The sequence below is a fragment of the Lupinus angustifolius genome, unplaced genomic scaffold (genome assembly GCF_001865875.1).
Source record: "Lupinus angustifolius cultivar Tanjil unplaced genomic scaffold, LupAngTanjil_v1.0 Scaffold_204_15, whole genome shotgun sequence".
Lineage (NCBI taxonomy): Eukaryota > Viridiplantae > Streptophyta > Magnoliopsida > Fabales > Fabaceae > Lupinus > Lupinus angustifolius.
In genome coordinates this window covers 1-13,954 of record NW_017726882.1, presented here as the reverse complement: position 1 = coordinate 13,954, position 13,954 = coordinate 1, and the positions used below count along the sequence as shown (strand labels likewise).

General features: G+C 32.8%; 1 protein-coding gene across 1 annotated transcript; it reads left to right on the top strand.

Annotated features, from left to right (window-relative positions):
- Positions 1-5,067: 5,067 nt before the first annotated feature.
- Positions 5,068-11,578, top strand: LOC109340597. The gene is made up of 2 exons (XM_019578320.1): positions 5,068-5,618; positions 11,470-11,578. Exons 1-2 carry the CDS (start codon positions 5,368-5,370, stop codon positions 11,525-11,527), a joined length of 309 nt encoding a protein of 102 aa, XP_019433865.1. The 5' UTR covers positions 5,068-5,367; the 3' UTR covers positions 11,528-11,578.
- The last annotated feature ends 2,376 nt before the right edge of the window (positions 11,579-13,954 follow it).

Here is a 13,954-nt window from a genome sequence, read left to right as displayed (position 1 = left end):
TCCTCGTCCTCATCCTCATTCACGTCCTCATCCTATCCTCATCCTCATCCTCCTCCTCTTCCACATTCTCATCCTCATCCTATCCTCATCCTCATCCTCGTCCTCGGCCTATCCTCATTCTCATTCTCGTCCCCAGCCTATCCTCATCCTCATCCTCATTCTCGTCCTCATCCTCATCCTCATCCTCCTCCTCATCCTCCTCCTCATCCTATCCTCATCCTCATTCTCGTCCTCATCCTCATCCTCATCCTCCTCCTCATCCTCCTCCTCATCCTATCCTCATCCTCATTCTCGTCCTCATCCTCATCCTCATCCTCCTCCTCATCCTCCTCCTCATCCTATCCTCATCCTCATTCTCGTCCTCATCCTCATCCTCATCCTCCTCCTCATCCTCCTCCTCATCCTATCCTCATCCTCATTCTCGTCCTCATCCTCATCCTCATCCTCCTCCTCATCCTCCTCCTCATCCTATCCTCATCCTCATTCTCGTCCTCATCCTATCCTCATCCTCATCCTCTTCCTCTTCCTCATCCTATTCTTAACCTCATCCTCGTCCTCTTCATCATCCTATTCTTTTTGTAATTGGCTTATTTTTTGTTCGTTTATCAGGATTATTCTTTTCCTATCAATGTTAATTCTAGCCAATTTCTTTAATTCATCATGCAACTCGACATAAGCATCATACAATACATCATAAGGAGGTGAATCATTCGAAGTGGATGAGGTGTCAGAATATACCTCATCATTGCCCTTGCATGAGTCTGAATTTGTATTGATGTCAGATCTGGCCATCAGACACAGCTTTGCTGACTCCTCCTCACTATAGGTGCTCGATGTCGATTCCTCCTCAGGTACATCCCAAACGATGTAAGCTTTCTTGGATTTGAAGTCCCTGGGAGTGCTCTTCTCTGAATCAACCTTCTTTAGGTAGGTTGGACACTGAAACCTCATGTGCCCTACCTTTCCACACTCATGGCAAGTGAAGCGATCCTTGTTATTCTTGCCTTTACTGGTTGACTCTTTCGCTTCCTTCTTTTGAAACTTTTTGAGTCCTCCTTTTCTTTTAATGAATTTGCTAAATTTTCGGACTAGGAGACCCATAGTTTCATCATCTAGATCGGAATCAGATTCATCATCAATTTTCTCTTCTTTGTCTTTGGAGGTCGTGGCCTTCAAAGTGATGCTCTTCTTCTTCCGGTCTGATTCTTCATTCATGGTCAAGCGACCCAACTCCATTTCATGCTCTTGAAGTTTTCCAAATAAAGTAGCTAAAGGCATAGAATCTAAATCTTTAGACTCAACAATTGCAGTCACCTTTGGTTGCCATCTCCTGTCAAGACAACGCAAAACTTTATTAGTTAGTTCACCTCTAGCAAATGATTTATCGAGAGCAACTAAATGGTTGACAATATGAGTGAATCGCTTTTGCATATCACATATTGATTCGCTTGGTAACATGCGAAACAACTCATATTCGTGGGTCAGCGCGTTCAGTCTTGCGCGCTTGACTTCGCTAGTGCCTTCGTGAGTCACTTGTAAAGTGTCCCACATTTCTTTCGCATTATGGCACTGCGAGACCCTAAAGAATTCATCATATGATAGGGCCGATGTGATGATGTTTTTGGCGCGCAGGTTATGCTGGACCTTTTTGCGCTCATCATCGGTCCATAAACTTTTCGGTTTATCTTTAGGTTGATCGTCCACAAGATGTTGTGGAACGTAAGGGCCGTTGACTACGGATTCCCAAATATCCGAGTCTATGGCCTCAATAAAAATTTGCATGCGCACTTTCCAGTAGGCATACCCTTCACCACTGAATATTGGTGGTCGATTAATGGATGACCCATCACCACCAAATGGATTTGAAGAACCCATTCCTTTTCCCTTTAGGATCACGAATACGCGGTTGAGCTAGCACTTCGTACTAGCTCTGATACCACTTGTTAGGTATCAGTGGTTACAATACACCTAGAAGGGGGGGGTTGAATAGGTGTCGCGGTTAGAATTACCGCTTTTCGCAAATCAACACTTAATGCTGAATCAACCCTATTTAATCGATTAAGGAGAAAAGGATAATCGATTATAAGCACAGTCTTAATCGATTAACACAAAAAACAGTTTTAAACAGAAACTATTTTAATCGATTAATAGAAACAGTATAATCGATTAACACAGGAATATTAATCGATTAAACAGAACCAGTAAGCAATTACAGAAACGATTAAATGCGAAACAAATAACCGATAACAGAACGAATACAGAGCTTACAAATTTGTATATCAGAATAGCTTGCAATACAACAAAAGAACAGAATGTATTAGTTGAATCAAATATACAAATTAAATCGATTGAAAAACAGTAAAGAGAGAGAGAGAAACAAATCCTGCAACTCGAATTTTTATCCTGGTTCGTTTGCTGTCCACTGCAAACTACATCCAGGCCTCCCGGCTGACTTGGGAGATTTCCTTCACTATAATCGAATCAATGTAATTTACAAACACATTATCCAATTACAACACTTAGCAAATGACAAGAAATCAAAGAAACTATCCAATGGTTTGACTCCCTTCCTACCGATAAAGAAAACGTTTCTTTCGGCGTAGCCCCAGCCAAAGAATCTCTCGTTCTTTCCTTTTCTTACACTCTAAGCTATGAAGAAACACACAATCTCTACTGGTGATACGACACCAAGAGATTCCCTTTCACAACAATTACACAAGAATTACAAGAGTAATATTAAGCTATACCTAAGCTCAAATACAACATGAAGGCTTTACTCTAATGCACATTTAACACAAACACATGTGAAATGACAAGTATTAGTTATGAAAACAGAAGTTACAGAATTATAAAATTCATGAAAAACGCATCAAAAATATGCATGAACATGTGAGGGAAAACATGAGAGATTATAACATGAAATGCACTCAATCCTAAAGCAAGGAATCTCTCATTTCTAAACTCACTAATGCAATTAACAAATAGATGCAGCAATTAACACGTAGAATGCTCTAACTCTCTAATAAATGCAACATGCAACTTATGAGATTAATTCTGAAAACGCAGTTTATAAAGAATCAGTCCAGAACCCCAGATAATCGATTAAATACCTTCTTAATCGATTAACGGGACTAAAAATCATAACTGATTCTGTTTTTCAGTTTTTCAGATTTAACACTTTAAAATCAGTTAGGTTAATCGATTAACGGGAACCTTTAATCGATTAACTGCATTACAAAAACGTGTTCCAGTGGCAACCACTTTACACAGCAGTTGGGTTAATCGATTAAAGGTATGGTTAATCGATTAACACTAAATAAAATGTGTATTTTCAAATAGAAAACATCAAATATGTTATGCACTTAGATAATACATGTTTGACACTTAGTTTTATGCCTAGAATGCATATATACATGTATTTATGTAATGCATGAACATATTATGAAATGAACATATCTCATGGATGAAATGATTTAAAGATAAATGCATGTGAGACATGTATTAGGTGTCCTAAGCCTTCGACTCAACTTAAACTAGAATCTAGTCTAAGCCTAGTACCAAATAAAAGACTTAAGCACGTTGAATTGTTGGTTATCTTCAAGCACTTTTAGGTACACGTTGTCCTCATCAAAACCATGACGTTCAAGGAGAGCTTTCCAAAGTGTTCCTCTTGACATGCACACTTTCAGTAAATATATATAGTAACATATGTTTTATATTTCCTGTGATAATTATGATATATCGTTAAAGATTCATGTTATATTATTAATTCATAAGTGTGATATAATATTATATTGTTAATTCATATATGTTATGTTGATTGAAACTGTTCTTAGTAAATAAATTTAAATAGTAATGTTGATGTAGTGATACATTTTTAATGTTTGTTTAAAGAATTGTGTTTAATCTAAAACTTAAAATGTGTTATGTAATTTTTTGTAATTATTTTTCTTCTTTTGATTGTTTAGAATAACATAAAAAATTATAAGATACAAACAAAAGTTGCACTAGTTGCTTGCAATAAATGTTATGGAATGTTATGTTGATTTAAACCATTTTTAAGAAATAAATTTCAATCATAATGTGGATGCAGTGACATATTTATATGTTTGTTTAAAGAATTTGTTTAATCTACAACTTAAACTATTTTTTGTATTTTTTTATTATTTTTATCCTTTTGATGGTCTGGAATAACATAAAAGATTATAAGATATAAGTAAAAATTGTACTCTTAAGTTGACATATAGTGTAACTTGTCAGATATATTTGGTCATATAAGATTTACCTTGTTTTTCCGCCGATGGAGATATACTTCTATTTTAACTCCTAAAATTGCTTGAGTCGTAAAAAAAATTCATAAACAGTAGAAGAAAACTCCCATCAAATCTATTATAATATGTCCTATCTTATTTGCCCTATGTGAGTCCTAAACCTCAAGGAGAGACTTCCTACCCTTCCTAGTGTCAATCCATAGAAGTTAGAAAGGAGGGTTTTATTGGATTATTACTCCCAATTATTTTTAACTTTTTATAAATTTCTGGGTATCCACAAATTTTTTGAGTACTCAAGGACCCACCAGTAGAGACACTCCATATCCAAAAATGAGTAACTATACCAATCTAAATGCCATTGCCATCCCTATTGGCCAATAAAAAACTCCGCTCTTGAAAAGGTAAGTTATAATTTATACATGTACATTTAACGATAATAATGTCACATTATCCTAACTTTACTTTTATTTTTTGAGGCACTCTTCTTTTTATTAGTGGAGGGATCATATGTTTATTTTTTAGTTTTTATATAAGTTCAAACCCTTCTTAATTTGTATTACTATTTAAAGCATTACTATTTAAAATTTTAGATTTAACTAATTTTAATTTAATTGTAGCAATTTAGTAATTAAAATAATACGCAGTTTAATTCAATTGATTTTTTAAATTAATTTCATTACATTTTAAGTTTCTAAATTCTAAATACTTTCTCCTTATCTGTTTAGTTTTGGATTTGTTGACTTTTAACTTTTCTATTCTTAGTATTTTATAAATAAAAATGTGGTGGTTGTTCATATTTGATATTCTGAATAAAAAATTCCCCTTATTTTCTCCCCAATAATTTTTTGCTGTACACTGAGATTCTCCTCTCACAGCTGGTTCATTATTTAGGTTGAATCATTGTTTATTCTTTTCATATGTTCTCTGCATAATCGAGAATTTAAGCGTTGACCAATTGATCTTGTTTTCCTCCAATCCAAAGTTGAGATCTTTTTGTAGTTTTTCAAAGTTGGAACGTGGTTTGAGTCAAATGGGTTTCTTCCAAATCCAAATAATATCGCTCTGAAAATTTTTGTTCAATTTTTTGTTGCTCTTGATGGATACAGATACCAATGATGGTGCTAATGGATGCATAATGAATAAAACGCTTGTGGTAGGTTCTTCTTTGAATGATGAGAAAGTTGAAGAATCTCATGCCAATGGAGAAGAAGATGACAACGATTACAATTCCTTGTTGCCTCTAAGGAAAGGTGGCATGACCAGAAAATCTGATAAGACACGCCGGAAAGTGCAGTGGAATGATAAGAATGGAAATAATCTTGCTGAGGTGTTGATATATGAGCCAAGGTATGTTTTGTTTTTAGTTTTTGCTAAGATTAGGTTTTATTACTGTTTCAGAATTGTTTTCTAGTTTTTGTTTGGTTGGCAATTTGAATGTTGTAGTTATCTTGATTAGCTTTTTCTTTAAATAGAAGAAAAAAACTTTTTAATAACAACTTGTTTCTACTTTTGTTGCTGGTGTACAATTTTAGCATTTGAATCTTCAGTTGGTTATAGATGGAGCATTCTTTATGTACTAGTTCAGTTGTTGTATCTTGCTGTGAGAAGTAGTTGGCATATTTTTGTTTTTCATAATTTGGAGCATTTGGTTAATTTCTAGTTTTCTTTTGTTTTTGGCTAAAATATGCTCTATGAAGTAGTTATGATATGGGGGAGTTATACGTAATATGTGTCACCCCATATTAGAAAAATACATAATAAAATATTTATTCATATTAGAAGATAATTTATCTCATTAAATTAATTCAGTGTTTGACATTTATCTTATTTTCCTTCCTTCGAGAGATTTTCATTTTAAAATATATTATAAAAGAAAAAAATACGTTGAATAGATTCAATGAGATATATTATCTTCTAGTATGAAGAAATACTTTATTCTCTTATATTTTTAACTTCAATGCATTTTCTTCAATTAATCAGGGAAATTTACGTGAATAGTGTATTTTACTACACTGTCATATGTCTAGTGTAACTTTTTTGGAAATTACAAGATTAATGTAACTTTATTGGAAATCGTGTATGCTATCCATGATTTAAGGGAAGTCGTGTATGCTATCTACAAGTCCTGGGGGAAGTCATGATTCTCATGCACGAGTTCCAGATTTTCAAAAGTGTGTTCCTTAAACACAATTTTCATTGTAAATTAAATGCATTTTCTTCAATCATTTAGGAAAATTTATATGGATAGTATAGTTTAAAGTATCACATGTGCAGTGTAACTTTTTTGAAATTACAAGATTTGTGTAACTTTAATGCAAATCGTTTATGCTATCCATGAGTCCTAGGGAAAGTAGAGTAAATTTGTTATTATTTTACAGTGGAAATTATGTTTAAGGAATACGACTTTTAAAAATCGTGTTTAAGGAGCACTACTTTAAAAAATAAAGTGGAATTCGTGCATGAGACGCACAACTTCCCTTAGGACTCACATTCCTGATTACGACTTCCCTTAAATCGTGATAGCATACACGATTTCCATTAAAGTTACACTAATCTTGTAATTTTCAAAAAAGTTACACTAAACGTGTTATAGTGTAGTAAAAGAGTCTGGCTCCTCTCCATTACTGGAGAGGGCAGTGCATACCTAAGATTGCAACACATGGTAAAAATAATGTTTCAATGGTCTAGATTTTTGTTTTTTTTCTAAATTAAATATTTTTTAAAAAGTAACCCCTCTCACATTCTCAGTACTGGAGAGTCCAGTAGTGGAGAGGAATCCATTTTGTAGTAAAACTACACTATCCACGTAAATTTTCCTAATCAACCACACAACTCATATAATGGAATGACATATATTATGAGACAGGAGCCTCTATATTGTTAGTAAAAATGTAGTTTTTTTCACAATCATCATGTTAGACTTTAGTCATAGCTGGTTACAGCCTAGGGATGTATTTATGATGATAATCTGTTATTTGGAATTAGGTCTGTTTCCCTTTTTCTTTTTTCAAAAGAGTATCTCTACAAACATAAGGTAATTCAGCTTCCAAGTCTTTGTCTTAAATGAAAATCAGGATTAAGAATGAGGAACTAATGGTGCAAATGACTCATATTCCATTTTTTTTAGAAAACAATAGAAGTTATGAACATTGATGTAAAAGACTTTGAGTTAGATGACTATATATATATGTGTTATGTAAATTTGATGTACAATAATAACTACAGACACAAATTACTTATTCTCTAATACATTGTGGTAACTTAGTCGCTCAACATTTTTAGGGACGTAGATACAAATTAGTCGAACCTCATTAACAAATTTCTTATATTATTCTCTTTTCTTTTTACTTTCATTATTCGATTGCTGCTTGTTCCAACCTAATAGGATTGGTTGCATTATTTTGTACTATTTTCTTTTCCTTTTTACAAAATATTTATATGGTCATAATTATTAGGAGATGCTTTCTTTTCCTGTCTTAGGTTCTTCAACCAGCATATTTGTCTTAATTTAGACAGTTTTGGTCTATTTTCTCATTTTCTTCTACTTCCATTGTTTTTTTTAACTTTTGGACTTCTCTGCCAGTGCTGAAAATTATAAAAATTGGAAGTTGTGGCTTTTCCTTTCCCCCTCTTTTGTGTCTTCTTCATCAAGTTTTAATTGACATCATCTGCTTTTTCTTTTTATTTTCTTTCTAAAATCACTTTCAACTTATTGGATTAGTTACCATGAGTTTGCTCTCTTTACAGCTATTGGCTACCCACTTAATGTTTGGTATGTATACCATATCATGGCATAGACTTAATATTAAGTCTTTGTCTGACTTAGCAAACTTAAAGTCCTCCATGCCAAGTTATTGCCTTTGCTTTTGCATTTAAGGGTTAAAGTATTATCATATTGCTTAGAAAGAGTAAAAGTGTCATATCATACTATTTTTTTTTGTATACTTTCCTTTGCATTTAAGGTGATGCTCCAGAGAGGATCCTGACCTGTCAAGTTTGGTGAGGGTAGGATAGTTTATTTCTAGGATATTTTTGCATTAAGCTACAAATGCTACAATTGGAGGTTCCCCTTGAAGGGTATCTAATAATAGGATTGAAGGACAGTCTTACAGCTTAAGGCAAATTGAAATGGAATAAAGAACATTAAATTAAAGTTGAAATTTAGAAAAACCAGTTTCATTGTTAATACTTTTTTGCTGGCTTGTAAAACACTTGTCAAGGGTTGCTTGAGTTTTAAACTCAACATTTTTATGCTTCTGTAGCAATTTGATTCAACATAGGCTCATTTGCAAATAAATTTCTGATGTCTTTAGGGTTCGTCTGTGAGTTGAGTTTTGGAGGGGAATGAATGCAAAAAGAAGATGTCAGGGCAATTTCACAAATGTATTTCATGACTCTGAAACCTTCATTTTCTCTTCTTTCCCTCTAAAACTCGACTCGCCAACAAACTCTTATACCTTATATCTTATCAGGGAAAAAAACCTGTGCAGGTCTTCTAATATTTTGACCACCTCAGTTGACACTTGCAATAAACATTGTATACTGTTATTGCAACAGACAGTGACTTATGTATTTTTTGAAACATATAATTGGCTGAATACAATGTAGCTAATGATTCTACTCAGATTTATGATAATATTAATACGTCTTAGCTAAACTATATTTTTTAAACTCAAGGTCATTCGAGTTCAAATTTCTGAAGTTTAATCTATGCATGCTGTTAGATGATTGAAGAGAAGCTGAAAGTATCTGAACTATATTGATTCTCCATCTCATAATTTGTGTCATGCATTCTTTTTTTTGTTTGCATCTCCAATCATTTTTGCACCAAACAAATCAATTGCATTAAATTCTTAAGAGTAAATTAATGTTTTGAACTTCTGATCATCAAAAAGTTGGATTTACATAATTTTTATTATTTTTTTACATTGATTAATGACTTCAATCTTGTCCCATTATAGAAATGGATCAAATTTCTGGAGCATCATATTTTCTTGTTAATCAAGTCAAATTTAAGGAGTGATGTTTTTAACTGATGTAAATAATATTTGGAAAACTAAATTAATGTACATACATTGTTTTTACCATTATATTGATTTACATTTTTAGGTTTTGATAACTAATGCTTTAAAGTGTAATGCAACTAACCAACAAAACGTTGGTCTATTGTGTAAGCCCAATTGGATTCTCAGATAGATCAAATGTTTGATTCCTCTAAATGACATTTGTTGGAAGAAGCAGCACACACTCTAAAAGGGATTAGTTCCTTACCCATGAGTGAATACCTTAATTAAACAAAAAAAAAAAGGTGTACTGCAAGGGAGATGTCAAATTATGAATGCAAGTTGTAGGCACAAAAAAAAGATTAGCTTAAGAAATATTGCATACATACCAATGCTGATTGTCCCTGCGATCAATGTCTCCTTAAAATGTAGGACTCTGTAGGATGGATGAGAGGCATGGAAAATCACTAGCTTTTAAAGTGATAGAATTTTGTTCAATTCCTAGAAACTATATTTGTTTGAGAGGGACAATCTCCTTAGATAACCTTTGTAGTACCAAAAAGTGATAGCTTTTTCACTACTTAAATATCATTTTTTTTAAGTTCTGAGACTCTTGAGCATAAAGCATTTGTATTAAAAGCACGTTTCGGAAAACATGAAATCAATTAGTTTTATTAGTTATCTATTAGAAATTGAATCAATTTAGAATATGAGGTTATACTGAAATAAGGTTTGTCTTGTATAGTTATGCTTTCAATATCTTTGTTTTCCTTTCTGTTTTCATCTTTACTTTCTTTCTGGTAATTGAAATTTGAAAGTAGAAGGTAGAATAGAGTGAAAGACTAGATTTAAGTTCTATGGCCTCAAAAGATGTTTACTTTGAAACGTTCACGAGAAAGAAATGCCGAAGAATAAGGACTTAAATGGGTCATGTGATCGAATATCCTTACTATGCTCACTCGCGAAGAAGATGAAGATGTCTTAATCCCTTGGATTGGTTCTGAGTATGACCTCTGCTCCTCCGAAGCACGGATTCATCAAACATTCTCATGTTTCCGTGTCCGACACGGATATACTCGGATTCGCGAAGGATACGGTAGAGTATCCAAAAATTGAAAAAATAAAATAAATAAATATCAAGACAAATATTCGATTCGTTTTCAATAAAATATAGGATATATGAATTCATTTTCAGTAAAAGATAGGATATATAGATTTGTTTTCAATAAAATATGATAAGATGTATTCGTTTTCATTAAAATAGGATAAGATAGATTTGTTATGGGGTAATGATTTTCAATTTCCATTATATTTTTTACTTTTAATATTTTGATTTACACTTATAATTTTATCATATTTTATGTGTTTTTATTATTTTATACGTGTATCCCTGAATATGTTGTATCCTATATTTCAGAAAAAATGTGTGTCAACGTATCGGATACGTATCATATCCGTGCTTCATAGCTGTGCTCTATTGAGGGGTACTTTTTTGGTACATTACTGAGGGTTGAGGGTGTATTTAGAAACTAACTTTTCCGCTTAATGATACTCAGACAACAACTTTAGGAGAAAAGCACTTCCATTCTTATTTATATAGAGAAGGCATGAAAACTAGCTGCATCTGTTAACATGGATGAACCTATAATGACACCTATAGAAACTGTAAGAATAAAACTTATGAGATAGAAACTGTAGGAAATAGTGACAGAGGAGAAATTAACATAGGAAGTAGTAAGTTTCTAAAATTGTTGGCTTTATTCTATATGATAACATCAGACTCATTTCATCTAGTCTTTGTTATTTGATTTAAAGAAATCATTTGATTAGATGTATACTATATACAATGGTTGAAGCTGGTTCTCTCAGCTCTTCATTTTATTTTAAAATTTCTTGTCTTGAGTTCAAAACATTTTTTGTTATTATCAAGGTTATCTCTTATTTTATGGGTAAAAAACTAATTTCTTTTTAGTTGTATAACTATCCCTCCCAACAATCAAAGTATCAAACCTTGACCTTTTGGTCTGTTCGTAAATCTAGCAGACCTTACACTACTAGACTAACACGTTGGTTGTAGTTCAAACCATTTTTTATAAAACTTAAATGTATCAAAACATGTTTGTGTATGCCAATCAACTCTATGCTTACCATTTATTCATAATTATATCACATTTTGTCTCCCAATTTTTGTGCAGTGACGTTAGTGACTCAGAGGATGAGGATCCAGATTCTTGCATCTGTGCAGTAATGTAAAGATAATATGAATAATTAGTCACAGGAACCATCATGGCTCGCCAACCAAAACATAACAAATCAGCATGTTTCATCTTTGTTCTAAGGTGGAACCAACAGTACAGTAACCAAGGGGCTCCTAATGTATAGTGATACTTGGATCTTGTTCATCTCAATGGGTTTTGAGATGATTTCTAAGGTGGACGGGGTTGAGTTCTGGTATTTAACTCAAACTACACTTCTTACTTCGAGCAATATGATTTGGACATTGATGATAACAGCATGGGGCTACTTGGCTACTTTTTTTCATGCGTAGACACATCTAGTGAATCTGCAAAAGTTGTTAGCTCAATTGCTCTAATCATTATTGTTGAAATTATAGGGCTTACGTAAAAAAAGGGAAAATGAATGATCAAATAGTAAATTGTATTGATAATTGTGAATGATGATGATAGAGTGATACAAAACATATAATACTAACTTTTGTTTTGTTTATCCTAAAACTATATTCCTCATTTAATCATGAAATCTATATCCTTAGAGGTCTTTTAGACCTTATAAACAAATCTAAGATATAATCGGTCCTAATATCATATATTCTCTTTATATCAAGTATCATTTAGATATTTTATAAAGTATAATATCTATATACCGTTAGTGTAAAAATGTATATACACTCAATATATTATTCATCATTCATTTATATTACTTTTTTGAAGAGTCAATAATGATTAAACATGAATGACAAATAATATAATGACAATGTATCAAACTTATATATTGTCAGACATACATTTTTTCTCTATTTTATATTCTCAAATATTTTCATATATTTCAAATGCTTCTCAAGTTAAAGCTTATTTAGCTTGTTATAAATAATCCCCTTAAGAAGGAAAATAATCAAAATAATTATATCAGTTCAACAGAACATGGCTTCCACTTGTTGTAAACGTTGATGAAATCTATAATGAAGATATTAGAACAATAGTTATGATAAAGGTAGTCTAAGGTAGTTGGAACAATGCTCTAAACTATTAATAACAATTGCAATCTTCAAATGTCTTAAAGGAAAATTTTTAACCATCTATGACAAAAGGAAGTCATAAGATAGTCTCATGGTTAAGGTGAATGAGTTCAAGAAATATAGTGAAAGAGGTTGCAGGTTTGAGCTTCACCCATGATAAATTTAAAAAATAAAAAGGGAGTAATAAGTTGGTGTTTGATAGTTAGGCATACAGTGCAGGAGATTGAAAGTTCGAGTTTTGTCCACAACAAATACTAACAATTGCGGATAAAAAAACCATTCATGACAAAAGTCATCTTCAAGCCTAACCACAATGAACAGAAGCAAACAAGACTTGATCATCCATGGTTAAAGTTATCTTCAAACTTAACCAACATAGACAAAAGCAGACTAACAAGCACCACCAGTTAGAAACCATTAACCAAAAAATAGGGACGACATCAAGAGCATCAAGAAGAACCTTAATCAACACAAGAACATCAATACTAGGTTAAGGCTGGAGGTCATGAGTTCAAATCCCGAAAACACACTCTTTATTTGGAAGGGTAATATTGTATGCATTTCCTGACCCCAAATTTCACTAGGTGGAGCCTCATACACTAAGCAACCCTTTAGGAACACGTTTATATTATATCCTTCAACAAATTCCTTGATTTGTGACACAATTTCATGATTCAAACATTCACTTTCAAGTAGTTTTGGAGTTTATTCCTTGATTTGTGAAACAATTTCATGATTCAAATATTCACTTTCAAGTAGTTTTGGAGTTTATTATGTTCAGTTCTTCAAATTTTATGGAATTACTATTTATATCTACATTATGTAGTTTGGAGTCTCTTATATAGAAATATACTTCATGTTTTTTACTTGCACTTCTACTGCTTACTTTTCTGAATAAGTTTTTTATTTACATTGAATTCTATTAACTCTTTTAATTTTTTTATATATTGAAACTTCAAAGATATAAGCAAGGTAGTTAAAATCACTAGTTGGATAATGAGATCATATGAGTTTACGAGTTGAGTAGCCATGGTTGTGCTCAATCCTAGAAACGAGCTTCGTTGAAGGTGGGATCATGAAATCACCATGTTGAGGCGTGAAATAGGTGGAATTAGCGCTTCCACCATTATTAAAATTTATACCACTCAATACTTAAATTATTGGGCCTCAACCTGGGTCAATGAAACCCTAAAACTCAATCCACTTACCAGGTATGTTCATCTTCTCCCTTCTTCATTCACGTTCACTCTCACGTTACTGTGACTGGGGAGCCTCCAACCACCGAGGAGTTCCATTGTTACATGGGTATGGGAAGAGTGAAGAGTCACAAGTGAGACACCACGTCTTGAACCAAAACCTTAAGACATTAGTTCCATGAGCTTTTCCTTCTTATAAACTCTTTCACTCCTCCCCGCATATCCAAT

Coding starts and splice junctions, on each gene's coding strand:
- LOC109340597 (XM_019578320.1), top strand. CDS start 5,368: ATGGATACAGATACCAATGATGGTGCTAATGGATGCATAATGAATAAA. Junction 5,619..11,469: donor GTGTTGATATATGAGCCAAG/GTATGTTTTGTT, acceptor ATTTTTGTGCAG/TGACGTTAGTGACTCAGAGG.